The sequence below is a fragment of the Sturnira hondurensis genome, unplaced genomic scaffold, assembly GCF_014824575.4.
Source record: "Sturnira hondurensis isolate 20B ecotype Veracruz unplaced genomic scaffold, ASM1482457v3 Scaffold0008908, whole genome shotgun sequence".
NCBI lineage: Eukaryota > Metazoa > Chordata > Mammalia > Chiroptera > Phyllostomidae > Sturnira > Sturnira hondurensis.
In genome coordinates this window covers 3,918,011-3,933,080 of record NW_028081539.1, presented here as the reverse complement: position 1 = coordinate 3,933,080, position 15,070 = coordinate 3,918,011, and the positions used below count along the sequence as shown (strand labels likewise).

General features: G+C 39.2%; 1 protein-coding gene across 11 annotated transcripts in view; it reads right to left on the bottom strand.

Annotated features, from left to right (window-relative positions):
• The window catches only part of DST (dystonin), a 442,077-nt gene that overhangs the window by 175,669 nt on the left and 251,338 nt on the right, over positions 1 to 15,070 (bottom strand). For all 11 annotated transcript variants that reach the window (XM_037056335.1, XM_037056336.1, XM_037056337.1 and 8 more), the window contains 3 exons: positions 4,132 to 4,244; positions 3,931 to 4,037; positions 1,324 to 1,443 (listed from right to left, as the gene is read on the bottom strand). In XM_037056335.1, the coding sequence (XP_036912230.1) occupies positions 1,324 to 1,443; positions 3,931 to 4,037; positions 4,132 to 4,244 (340 nt within the window). The remainder of the gene's footprint in view (positions 1 to 1,323; positions 1,444 to 3,930; positions 4,038 to 4,131; positions 4,245 to 15,070) is intronic.

Below are 15,070 nucleotides of genomic sequence, written 5' to 3'. Positions count from 1 at the left end.
TTTTAAAACCTTCAGGCAGACACACTTCTGAAGGATTCCATGCAATGTTTTGCTGGCTAATCAAATTATAGGCATTTTCCCCACATATATTTTCTTTTTTATATTACATCCTAACCTAAGCACCAGCAAGTAATCTGGATAATCACTTAAATGTTTTCCAAAACTTTAAGAATCTGCACTAATCAGAAGCCAGTGCAAATTTACCCAAGTGTCTGGACAATAGGAATCCATTTGGAGGGAATTTGCACTTGAAATCTGAAAACTGTTTTGAACTTATAATGCAATGTTCCAAGATGTCCATCAAGAAATAAGCACAGAATACCATTATGTGTGAAACGCTGTTCGTGGTAGATGCGGTGATAGAAAGGGAAAGGGACTTGTCCACACAGGGAAGCCCCACACGAACTACTGCAGCACACTTAAGAAGCACCCTACCAGCCCAGGCCACGTAACTCTGTGCCAAGGACAAACTCCCTGTGGCGGTGTGAACTGAGAGCGGTTTCACAGATGTTCTGTACAGACACGTGAACACAGTGAATAACTTCAACAGGGCCCACGCTGGGTTATAACAATTTTTGTGATTCCAGTTTGACCATGAAAACAAATCGTATAATTCAAGGAATTAGACTTTGTTGTTAACATTCACATTATCAATTTCTTGAAATAAAGCAGGCTATTTTGCAACCATAAATTGTAATATACAAAATGAGGCAATACATTCTTCAATGAAGTGTCCATATATATAATGTCCTTCATATTTCTAAAATGTTTTTGCCTTAAAGAGTTAGACCTGTTTTTTTTTTAAGGTAGTAGCAAATGTTTTACTAGACCATGAATTAATTTATACCGGGAGTCAGGTATGTATTTTCAACTTCATAGTGAAATATAGCACATACCTCTTGCTAACAGGAGAAGGTTCTGAAGCAGGTTTGATGAGGCACACTCCCGGCCACTGTCACCCCCGTGCAAGCTTCCCAGGGTCCCTCCCACCCCAGCCATCCAGTGGGCACCAAGCGTTTCCCACACACCGGAAAACATTTGGCAAGATCACATCCAGAGAGTCTCTCAAACCTTAAAACTCTCAATTCAAAGCTAAGGGACTATACATTTCTTTACGATGTCATTGCTATTATGTTTTAATAACTAATGTTTGCCAGTGTTTTCTCTGTATAACAGGGAGACAAGGACATTTTTTAATGCCTACTTACTAGTGGCATGCCAAAAGCACTTTTTCTTGGACTTCTAAAGTAACAGAATTGTAGCCACATCACTTAGCAGTTCAATAATCAAGTCGATCCTACCTCACTCCTGAGTGTCACTGACCTTCAGTTCGACAGGATTATTAGGAAACGTTCTGTCAGACATCGTGGTCACATGGTGTCGAATCCACTGGATGAGGTAGTTCACCATGTTCTGGTATTCAATCCATTTGACTTCAACATCCTAGAACAATAAAATGACAGGAAAGGTCCTTGTCTGTAGATAATAACATTCATATCCAACACAATTTAGTCAGAGGTCATTCTGCGAATTTACGTCTTTAAGCCTGGCAGAGACAACCGACTAAATGCTTTTTTTTTTTTTTTACTTTCCATGTAGTCCCAGTCCTTTCCACTTAAACAGCTTTAAATGCATGCTATCAACATTGGAGCCTCAGAGCAGCCTAATGAGCGCCAGTTCTGATCCAGAGACAGTGGCTGCCTGAAGCTCTGTGTTGAGAAGGGTTCAGAGGCAGCATCCAAGCACAGCAGAAGAAACTTCCACAATCGACTTGTCAGGGGCTCAAGAAGGGGAAATGATAAGCTTGCATAAGCCTGGCTGGGTGCCAGTCTGCCAACCTTTTTAGATGTAAGTCTACTGTAAGTATCAAACTCAAAAGAGCTATCCATTATTTAAGAAACTAGGTAGGAATGAAAACAAGAAATGTGCATGATGAGATTTCTCAAGTACTCATTTATCAAACTTTTTAAAAATGGAAGAAACTGGAAGTTTGTCAACTGCTCTATTCAATTAAGTATTTGATGAGTGCTTATTATGTTTAATGCATTGTGCTGTTATAATAAAAATGTAATGCTTTAAGGCATAATTAATACCTAGTATGAAACAGTTACTGTCTACATAGTGATGCAAGAGAGGTTCAAACTATAAACAGCTGAGCAAAATGAAAAGCAGTATTTAATGAAGTGCTGAAATAGCTGAAACAGGTAGTATAGGCCAGGAGTTGAGATAAGAAGCAGATAAGTATAAGTATGCCTAAACTGGCCACTAAAGGCTTCTTGGGCAAGGTGGTCCCCGAGCAGTCCCGAAACTTCCAGTACATACACTTTTTTGCCCATATTTTTGAGGAAAAAATAAGGAAGCACATTACACACACACACACACACACACACACACACACAGTACCTGAAATACCTTGTATCTGTTCTTATGTTTTGTAATTATTTATTACATAAAATTTCTTCTACCATAATATGTTCAAAAATAAATGCCAAACTCCCTTTATAATACCCAAAAAACAAGTATCTAAATATAAATAAATAACTGAATTAAAACATTAGTTTTTTTTTCCCGAAAGTCTGGGCCAAAAATATGGCAGCACATTATACATGGCAAAATACGGTAATTGTTGGTGGGGGACGGGGAAGACTGAGTAAAAGATAACAGAGTCCCAAGTGAGTCAGGACTCTGAAATAGAAATGCCCTGGCTACCAACAAACAGTTCAGGTTGAGGTGTCATAGCTCAAAATGAAGGCAAGCTGAATTCATATATGCAGAATTTTGAATGTCAGAATATCTAGACTGGATTTAATCTTGCAAGCCACATGAAGCCACTGAAAGTTTTCAAGCTAATTTGGTGACAGTGTTCAGGGTTTATGGGAAGAGAAAAATAATGGGGGACAGAAAACTATAAAAAAGCGATCCATCATCCTGGTTCTGGTATGAAGGGGTAAAAGCCAGGAACGGTGTGGAGGGAGGAGACAGTGGAGAAAGGAATGCCACCCGAACCGCTCTCAAGCAGCCCTCAACATTGCGTCACTGGGAAACTGCACTGAATTGGGGAGGATGAGCAGGCGCATGTTACTTGGAGATCAGTAAAAGGAGTAGATAAAACTTTCGAGAAAAAGAACAAGAGGAAGAGAGTGGAGACAAGTCTAAAAACAACAGCATACAGAGGTGAAGTAAAAGACCAGAAAAAAGAGCTCACCAAAATGAGCTCCTAAATCTTCAAAGTAAATTTTTAAAAATGGTACCTGCAAGGAGGAGGGGAGAAGCCCAGAGTGAGAGGTGATCACTCCAAAATGCATAACACATATAGGGGTTCCTGCCTCTTTCAGAAATGCATAAATAAGCCCTTGTTAGCACGACCACTAGGAATGCACGACTGAACTGAGTTACACAAACCTTGGCGGGCTGTAGATAAAGAGTCTAAAGCTCTGTGTCAGAGACCTTGTCCTGCGTGCACAGTCGCTCTGCCAACTTAGCAAAATACATAACCTTCCTCTGGGTCTCACTACTCAGTCAGAAAGTACCGAGCCAACCACTCTCATGGAAGCATGTGAGCTGGTAACTCGAAAGTGACTTCAAATGTGAGATATTCTATACAAATATATCAAATATAGCCATTATAAAATAGCAACAAGTTAAAAATGAGAATCTCCAAAGTGCAGTGGTTTATAGCTATTCTTTATAAAATGACCGGTAACTCTGAATAGCCTACTGTGTGACACAGAACACATTTTTTGTTATAATTTTAATGGTGGAATGGTACCATTAAAATGCATGCAATACCAGTTTAACAAATAGCTTACTAACTCAAATTCTTTAAAAATATTTGATAGCCAAGAATGATTTAAAAAGCACTATCAAAGAAGTCAGTCAACTGGGCATTGTTGAATCAGAAGCCTCTAGTATGGAAAAGTCAACACTCACATTTGCACCGATGCCTTCACCGCCTTCTGGGACTTTGGGAAAGGCATCATAGAGAGATGACACATACGTTATTACTGACTTTTCATCAGGAGAGGAGACATCAACATCTAAAAGCAGCAACAGAAATTGTTTCAAAACGCTGAGAGATCACTTTGATCAAATGTGCAGGCCATTCTACATCAGGTCACGGCAACAACTCACCTTCCGGATCCAGAAGTCTGATGACACCAATTTTTTCTGCTACATAAAAAGCGTGCTCTAAATTTGCGAGGTTGCTTTGAACAGCAACAGTATTCATGTCTATCAGGTCCGGCCTAGGAAGAAATTCACTGTGTCAATTATATTTCTCATGTGCCAATTCAACATCATATTTACATGTGTGACCATTTATATAGCAACTGCTGCAAACATTAATACCAAGTCCGTGTTAAGGAGATTTTTATCAAACATTGCTTACTTCTCTTAGAAACTTTTGTATGGCAAAGGCAAGTGTAATGAGGAAAATATAAAAATTTGAACGTGTATAACTTTTGGCAAGGTTTACGAACCCCTCAAAATCAGAATTTATATGAACATCTGTCCTATTCAACCCATGTAATTTCCACCACTCAACAGCACCCTTCTAGTCCAACCAGCATTCTCTCAATGTTTCTCCCCAAACACAAAGGCTTGGACCCAGATCAATGCCATGCCCATGGCAGCCTCCTATCCCAGAAGTCCTTCCCTGTCACTGCTGTCCCCCACGATCCTACTCATCCTTGCAAGCAGAGATCAAGCCCCACCTCCTCTATGGACGCCTCACCTTCCCAACTCTCAGTTTTCTCTCTCTGCTCCCCAAACTCCTCATACTCCTGGGTCTGTGTTCATCAACTTGGCACTTAGAATAATCACATTTTTCCTTGCCCTATTAATTCACTGTTTAATGTGCACATCTTTGTTTCTCCCGACTCATCAACATCAAGATGGCAAGAACCGTGTATTAATATGCAACTGTATTTTACACTTCTGCTGAGATAGAGAGGCACATACTTAGTAGACATTCAACAAATACCTACAGATCAACCAGTAAACAGGTTGGTTAGTTAGGAATTTGAATAATAAATAACTAAGCACTAGTTCATATATGTGCATGTCCACACACACATACATGGCTCTTACACCTTGGTCTTCATCTCTTTCTAATTTGTGAGACTGACATGATACTCTACACCACAACGATGCCTAGCTCAATCTCTGAGACAAGAAAAGACTAAACCACTCCTTAAGTTAGGAGGTACAATACAGCAGCTGGAAACTTTACTCAAGGTCAGAAGCCAGTCAGGAAACTTTCATTTCAAAAATAAAGCATTAAAAGAATGCGGAAACAATGTGGAAACAGTAAAGCCTTCAAAAAGAGCGGCACCCAGTCCCAAAATCACGGAGTTAGAACCTATTTGTCAGCTGCTAAGTGCAGGCTCTCTGCCTCCACAGGCATCCTGGTCTAACTGCAGGGGAGTGGAAGGGCCGGGCAGCAGTGTGGAACCAGTGAAACGCAGGTTACTTTGAATACTCCTGGGAAGGCTGTCTATAGGAGAAACTCTTTGAAAATACGTCATTAATCTTAGGAAGGTAAACAGCAATTTGACTCCTATTTTTATCTGATGAGAATACAGACTTCCAAAGAAATCTAGTTAGTTCTATAGCTCTTTGAAGTGTTCATTACCTTGAAATATAGCTACCATCACCCACCTACTTATTTCCAGGAAATTGTTAGAAAATTCTTTCATGTTTTTTAAATGTCACCAATTTGATCACTGAAAAGTGCTCTTACATTTATTATAGAAACAATAAATCTACTGACAACAATAGAAGAGTTAAGTGACATGCCTCAAAAAATAATATTTTTAATTCACATAAAAGCATTTTTTCACATGACCCATTTTGAAGAATCTGCCCACTTCAAAATTACTAAGCAGGTATGTATAACATTCTTGACAAAAACAAATATCTAAAGTTCAAAAAACTGTTTTGCTTCCATAAAGTTCACACATTTTTGAAGAAATAGAAACCAGCCTTTCTGAGTTTGCCAAATCTCCCAACAAGACAGAGCATGTTGCTACGTGAACCCTGCCATTAGCAAAGAAAGTGAGCACTGAGTAATTCCGGGCAGAATGAATAAAGTCATTGAAGAAGAATCAAGTTTTTGAGTAAGAAAATAAAACATGAAACTTCCTCCTGAATGACATAGTCATTTCAGCACAAAAGAAGCTGGAAAATACATGAGTTTGGATAAATCACCTCTTCATCATGAGAGTTAACACTTTAATGAATAAAAACTGAAATGGTTTTTGACCATTAAAAATTACAGTAGACAAAATTAAGGAAAAAGTAAAAAAGGATACCATTTTAAAACCACTATGAAAAAGTAAAGTCCTACCCTGGCTGGTGTAGCTCAGTGGACTGAGCACAGGCCTGCGAACCAGAGGATCATGGTTCGATTCCCAGTCAGGGCACATGCCTGGGTTGCAGGCCAGTTCCCAGCAGGGGACGCAGGAGAGGCAACCATACATTTTTCTCCCTCTCTCCTTCCCTTCCCCTTTAAAGATTTTAAAAAAAAAGTATAAAGTCCTGTCCCTCCCCAGTCATCTGCTAACGCTGGTCATTTTAGTCTTCATGCGGCTTTGCCTCCGTGTATCTGAAGCCTCCAGAAGTGACACATGTTGTGACTTGTCTACCTTCCTTCTTTCTTTGTAGCCTTTCTCAGATAATATAATATTTAAAAGCTTCAGCTATTTTCCACATGAAGAAGATGGGTTTCATTTCACTGTGATATCTCCTTTTTCTATAATATCAGTAGAAAATTTCATTCCCATGTCAGATTTGACTAACCAAGGATGACATAATACTGTTAGCATGTAGGAGACAGTAACCATGTTCCTGTATCATAGTTTAGGGAGTGGAGCATTAACTATTCTGATTTCCTTAATTTCTGGAAACCTTTCAAAATCATATAAGATAATCCTTTGCCACCTAAAATAACACATCATAGTCCTTTTATGAAAAAGAGGCCATTCTAACTCTTACTTGTGTCTTTATTCTATGGTAATGCAAAATTTTCTGAATGACTCAATCATCACGGATTGCAATTATAAAAAGATATTGTTTATATGCCACCATTTCCTATAAATTTTTAAAAACAGCTTACAAAAAAGGAGGATGTAAGAAATTAACAAATTTTAAATTAGAACTAGGAAACCAAAACAGGTCACATGATAAAGTTTCAAATAAGGCCAAAAAGAACGAACCACTTATATATGCATGCTTAGTGTAGTGATTTGTTCCAAAAATATAGGACAAAATGGTACCCCCAAAATGGCTATTGCCACTATACAAAATAATTTTGGATAAAAGTAATGTTTATCTTTCATACAACATGCATCTTTAGAAAAGTATTCTCCATAGACAAAATAGATATATATACCCACATGCATACATACATGCACATGTACATACTGATATCACATGCATCCATATGTGTATGTGTATGTGGATACATGACAGATAACCAAACTAGCGAAACATTAAAATTGCATAAGATTTTTTTTTTTGCCCTGGCTATCTAGCTTAGTTGGTTAGAGGTTCATCCCTATACACCAAAGTTGTGGGTTTGATCCACATACAAGAATCCACCAAAGAATGCATAAATAAGTGGAACACAATTGATGTTTCTCTCTCTCTCTTTCAAATCAAGAAAATAAACATTTTTTAAAAATCTGGCACAGACAGTCCACACTTTGTGAATTTATTAGCTTGCATGAGAATTATATACAATTCTGAGAGAAAATGCAACTATAGTTAATAACATTGAATTGCATATTTGAAAGTTGCTAAAAGATCTTAAAAGTTCTTTTCACAAGAAAAAAATTTTTGTATGTGAGATGATAGATATTAATTAGACTTATTTTAGTGGATACTTTGTAATATATACAAGTATTGAATCATTATGCTCTACATCTGGAACTAATATAATGTTATATGTCAATTATACTTCAAGTTTTTTAAAATCCCACAATATTATCAAATAAGTGTTACAAGGCAAACATGAAGAGACATAAACAAAAATGTGCCCTCGATAAGAGACAGCAACATTTTTATCTCTCTTTCAGTGTTAATATTTATTGCTTAAATCTAGGAGAAAAGAACACATTTAGGACTGGAGGTTGGGGGCATTTCATGTTAGCCCAACTCTGAAATACATAGTAAATGATGAAGTCTAGAAAAGATAGCATTTGGTAACATTTTTTAAACCACAACCAAAGCATTTAAACTCTGTGATTTGTGATACCCGATCACCTGGAAGGAGGGTGGCCAACAATCCTCTTTTTCAATGAGAAAAAGGGCAATAGATTATACCCAAAGAAGAGCCCTGAAACACCAATCCAAAAGAACCTATGTACCCCAAGGTTCATAGCAGCACAATTTCCAATAGCTGGAAGCAACCTAAATGCCCATCAGTAAATGAGTAGATCAAAAACCATGACACATTTACACAATGGAATTCTACGCAGTAGAGAGAAAGAAGGAGCTCCTACCCTTTGGGACAACATGGATGGAACTGGAAAGCATTATGCTAAGTGAAATAAGCCAGGCAGTGAAGGACAAATACCATATGATCTCACCATTAACTGGAACCTAATCAACAAAAGAAAAATGCAAACAAAATATAACCAGAGACACTGAAATTAAGAATAATCTAACAATGGCCAGAGGGAAAGAGGGAGGAAACAGAGGGGAGAAGGGTTTTCAGGAACTATTATAAAGGACACATGGACAAAACCAAGGGGGAGGGTGGAAGCAAGGGAAGGAGGTGGGTTTGGCTGGGGTTGGGGGGAGTGGTGGGGAAAAAATGCAGACAACTGTAATTGGACAACAATAAAGTATTTTTTAAAAAGGGCAATAGAAAGTTTAATGGATATACTTACTATCTCAGTTTTGTGAGATGGAAAGAGCTCTGGAGATGGATGGTGGTGATAGTTGCACAACAGCGTGAATGTACTTAATGCCACTTTACTGAACACTTAAAAATGGTTAGGATGATAAATTGTATGTTACATGTATTTTACCACAATGTTTAAAAAATTCAAGACTCTTTCTACATATTGAGAGTAAAGGCGATATTGACGTGAAAAAAACTTAAAGGATGTGATTCAAGTATCCTGTGACTTAGTCCTAACTTGCTGTTTAACTTAGAACACTAATCCAGAAACCTGTGTCTCAGTTCCCTCCTGCAAAAAAATGAAAATCAGGAATGACAGGAAATCAGGAATTACAATCATCATTCAGAATTCCAGTTCCCCCTAGGGAGCCTCTGGAAACACGTGTGGGGGTGGAGGGAGGATATTTGGGGCTGCTCCTGCCAGAAGGGTGGGAGAACCTACTGGATTTGCCCAGGTCTCAAGAGAGGAGTCATGTGAAAGTACTTGTGAAATTCAGTATCATGAGCAATGTAGATGGGCTATAAGGACCGAAAAACTGTTTACATCATAAACAATGTAAAGAATATATAATCAGAGAAGGCGGAAGTTGGTGCTTCGTTATGCTAATTACAAACAATTCTTCCCAGTCAACAAACTAGCAAGTTCACTCATTTTCTTCATATTTAATAAGCATCTGCAACATGCTCAAGCCCTCAGGCACTGAGGATATAAGCACTGTGTATATGCAGAGCTCAGAGCTCCAAAGGGAGCATGGGAATTAAACAGGAGGGAACCCAGGGACAGAACCCGGGTAGCTGACAAAGCCATGCATGTGTTCTGTACCTGGAAGGAACATGACTACAAGGAGATCAACGCATGGGTGAGCAGCCAACAGCAAGGGGGACACGGTGGGAGATGAGGCTGGGTGAATCGCAGGGGCCAAAAGGATGCAGAATCTTATCAATTTCTGCCTGGCCAGGTGGCTCAGTTGGTTGGAGCATCACACTGTACACTAAAGGCTGCGGGATCGAATCCCAATTGGGGCACATTCAGAAGGCAACAGATACATGTCTCTCTCTGTCTCTGTCTCTCCCCTCCTCCTTACCTCTCTCTAAAATCAATAAAGTTATCCTAGGGTAAGGATTTAATAAAAAAAGAATCACATGAACTTCTGCAAAGATTTTGAACATTGTTATAAGAACTATAGAAAACCATTAAAATGCATTAAGGTTATAAAGGATTAAATGATCAGCTCCAAGGTCAGATGGAAAAGAAATTTAAAGATTTAAAGTGGTGAAAGCATTCCCACAGGATCCAGGTAGGAGGCCATGGTGACTGCAGAAGAATGTGGTAGCAGTGGAAAAAGTGAACAGGCCAGGAGATACTTAGAAGGTCAAATCCATGGAATGTGGTTTTATAACACTGGTTATAGTAATAAGGGGTGTCAGCATGGATGAGAGTCAACACGGACAGAAAAGAGAAAGCTGAACAGGGCACCTTGAAAAACTTCCTACCAGCCTCATGGGAAAGCGGTGGAATCTGCACAGGGAAGTGAGCAGGAGCAGCCCAAGAAACAGGAGGAAAAAACAGGGGAATGCAGTGCTATAATGCTACAGAAAAAAGAGTATTTCAAGAAGAAAAGGTTAATTAAGAGAATCAAATACTAAGCAGTAAGAAAGGTGAGATCTAAAAAATGTCCATAGGATTTAGCCACACGGAAGTCATTCATGGGCCTCGAAGAAGTGTTTTGGTGGATTATGGTCCCAGAAACCAGATTACAGTGAGTTGAGGAATAAATATGGAGTGAATAAATTAAAATGGAGTGTATAGACAACTTTTTTGAGAAGTCTGGCTTTCAAGGAAAGGAGTAATAATATAAGGCAGTAGATGGAGAAAAAGCATGGGGTTGGGGACAGGTTACTGTTTGTTGTTTTATTAACGAAGATATTTCATGAGCTTAAAGTCCAATGAGAAAGACCTGTTGAGAGAGAAAAGTTTAATATAACAAGAAAAAGAAGGTTTCAGCAGCAATCACTGAGATGGGATCCAGAACACAGGAGGAGGAGGGCAGGCCCTGGATAGTGGAGAGAGGCTTCCTCTGTTAACAGGGGCTGGGACGGATGCAAAGCAAGTCTGGAGGCACAAAAAAAGACTTTACATTGGCTGGCTCCCATTTTCTCTGAGATCAGGAACCGAGATCATCAGTTAACAACGAGGGAAGGAAAGGTGGTGTGAGGGAGAGAAAAGGTGAGTTAACACAGATAGAAAGACCACTTGGCCACAGCACCATTTGAGGCTGCTAACCATGAGGTTACAGTGAAACCCATTTATCCTGAAGCCTAACTTTCTCCGGTGTGCTTCACTGCTTGGGTACAAGCACAGACAAAGCAGATAGCTGCGCTCATATGGTGTCAGGCCTCCCTGGGAAATTAGCACGCTCTCAGCAGCTTGCAAGGAACTAAAAAGGACTCTACGGAAGTTTAAAAACAAAAAAATGTCCTCCCTTTACCTAGAGGTCAGATTTAGAACAACTTCTGTACTCTAGAACACGACTCACCAACTCACACACATACATGAAGCCACATATGCCACTGAATATCTGCTCTTCAATAAATCACACAACGAAAATATTCACTGAATATGCCTCGCTTAACCTACGACGGCAGAGCTGTTGCCATAACAAATTCCCTAAGATGACTGTTCGGATTAAATCATGTTCAGGCTTAGCATATTCCTACTGTTCTTATTGGTGCAAAAAGCATCTCACCTCCCCACCTCACCCCCAGGAAAGAAAAAAAAAGGCTTGTAACAGGTCCTCCCTTCTCCTCCCCACAAAAAAATATGAACATGCAGGAGCCCCACCCACAGTTGCGTAACCAGGTAGAGACATTCCTTTATGCTCATATTTGGACACATATTGCTGAAAGAAACACAGCCAAGAACTCCAAGGAAGCAACAAGCTATGAGGGTAATTTTCCCTTTTCTCAAAACTAGATGCCTGAGTTTATTTCAAATATTTTTCCAACTTTGTTCTACAGACTGACTCTCTACTAATAAGGGAGAAAGCAAAAAATGAGAAGCACTATAATTTACAACAAGCTTTATTAGTACTTCAAGATTGGAATCTCACAACCTCAGAAATGAAAAGATAATAAACTGTGACTCATCTTGTAAACAATCAATGCCATAACAGCCTCACAGACTTTTAAGAAATATAGAAAATAGCATTGATTTTGATAGTGAAGTAACTCCTTCAGTACCTACATTTTAGTGAACTTAGGAAAGTAAATTATAAGTAAGCCTTAGTGACTAGGGGGTAAACACCGTCATCTCTCTCCACCCCTCACCACCACCCAAGAAAAGGGAATGGCTCAACTTATGTTTTACTCTCGTAGAAAAAATAATTAAACTACTTCATTTTACAGAATAACATTAGAATATTAGCCCATAAATGAATCAAAATAAAAGTGGCGTAACAAAACAGATGGACCTATCAAAGAAAAGTAGATGGAGAGATCCCATGCCCGCTGCTCCTACAGCGTAAAAAAAAAAAAAAATGGCAATGTAAGAGAAAGGTAAGGATGGTGACAGGAAAGGTGGTGGAGGAAGAACAGGTCAGCTGTCAAGTAAGCGAAGCCTTTCATCGCAGCCCCCCTTCTCCTGGGATGCACAGGCAGGCGCCCCAGTGCCCGTGGAGCAGCAGCAGCACGCAGGGCGGGACACAAGCTGCACAAGCCTTAAACCTCTGGCACCGCGATGTTATCCCAAGGCAGCCCCCACTGCTGGCATTCTTTCTGAATGACTGGATCATTCAGATCTGCCAACTTATTTGGCCATTTTTCCCACTAAACACTTAACACATACATGTTCAGACTAACAGCATGCACACCATGCACAGGGAAACACAGATCTGCAATTTCAGCTCTGGCACATATTTTAAAGCTGAAGAAAAATCAAAGGGGAGATTAAAATTGCTACAATGCAGTGAACAAAGGAAGGAATTACTTCTTTTTTAAAGGCATCGTGGAGGGGAAACAGCACAGAAGAGGTTTATATCAATCTGACTCTTGGCAGGCCGTTCAGACATATGTCTTAGATCTTTAAATGCAATATCCTTTAACCCAGTCATTCTACTTCTAGGACCTTATCCTTCAGATACATTCACACATCTGCACAAAGACACATACAAAGTCCAACCCAACATCTTTAAGTAGCAAATAACAATGTCCAGCATAAGATGCTATGAAATAAATTATATTACATGCATATAGAAGAATCCTATGCAGCATTTAAAAGGATAAGGTAATTTATTTGTTCTGATATGGAAAGATATCTAAAATAAATTAAAAAGAAACAAAGAATAATGCAAAATAACATTTATACTGCTCTCTCATTTGTATTTATAAAACATATGTGTTCAAGATTAGGTGCTTATGTAAACTCTATCTCAATAAAGTTGATTCTTCCCCTAAAAAAAGAAAAACAGGTATTTGTATATACACAGAAAATTTCTGGAACAATATGAAAGATTGCCTCAGAAATTGGGGGGGTCACATTTTGATACCATCCCTTTCACTCTGAGTGTTTTACATTCATATATTGTATTTTCAGCTGGTTGCTTTTTTTTTTAATCACATGCACAGGAAAAAGTGGAGCCGTGGCAAGGAGTACCTACCACAGAAACTGCTCTCACGGGGAGCACAGCCCAGTGAGCCATCTTCCTATTACAGTAGCATCACTTTCTCAGTTTTCTGACTCAGAAAATGGCACCAAGCTGTGCCTTACTTATTATCTGTAAGGAGCTATCTCATACAACTAGTACTATATAGAATGAGTATTATAGAGAATTTGTATAAATTAATTTCAGCAAGAGGACCAGGAACATACAAAGAAGGGAAAATAAGTAGATATTTCCTCTACATGCCAAACAGTATGCCCAAAACTGCATGTAAAAATACACAGATTCACAGAAACCAAGACCGGAGGTGGACACAAATCCACAGACCCCACTTGCATGCAGACGCAGTACAAGCAGTGTGTGCCAGCTCTCCGAGGATTTAAATTCATGATAATGGTTAGAAGTCAACCATTTATGCTCTCAGAGTTCAAGTGTTTTGCGTTTATTTGGTAAGGTAAATAAGCAATTTGATTTTGCCTGACAAACTGATATAGGTACTTGTGACTTTTTAAAAATTCATAACCTGCAGAACTCTGCGTCTAGCCCACAGCCACACAAACCAACGCCCATACCCACGTGCAGTATGGGAACACACACACACACACACACATCCTCTGGGTTCTGCAGCCTGAGGGCTGACCAGATCTGAGGGATAAGAATCACCTACTCAACACTAATTCAACTTCCTATGGGAACATTTCAAACCCTAAAGGGCCTCCTCGCTGTATTAAACCAGTCTGATCCAGTTTAGCCTGTAAGGTGTGACTGAACCTAAGCATGTGGCTGAATCACAGGCCTCTGGGTCAGACTATTAAACCAGATGGTTCTGACCACAGCCTTACAGTTTGACCTTCCCAATTACAGCCTCTTTAAACATTTAAAATAATGAAATACAATGGTCCCATTAAATTCTAATTCAAAAGGCAAACAATGAACAAAATAATTGCTACCCTCCCAACTATACACTCAGACACATGAAAAATTCCTATCTGCCTAACTAGAAAATACTTAAAAGGCATGATCCTGAATATGACCTATTTCAAAAATGTGGAATCTTCCTTGGGTAATGTATTTAAAACATGCTTTTGAAAAGAATGCCAGAGGCCTTAAAAGGAAAATTAATTAAATGAATGGAATAAATTAAAAACAAGAATAAGACTAGCAGAAACTAGCAAACAGAAATCATCTCTCCTCAAAACACCCCCCAGCCCCCAGGCATTCTAGTCTTGACGCATGCAGTATCTTTCCACATCGCCACCTCAGGTTCATCTGGTCCCACTGCACACTTTGTGCTCTCCTTTCTGGCCTGTGAGCCACGTTCATGTTCATGCCTGCTCAGGCAAACATGTTTCCACACTCGGAGACGCTGGGTCCTGCTGTTTTGGAACTTGGCTTTCATCAGTGTTCCGGGGTACATACCCACTTGGAGAAACTGATAACGTAAGACAAGTCAGGAGCTGATCTTCAAGTTGTAAGACAGAGTTTTACTTCTCTCAGAAAGAAAAAA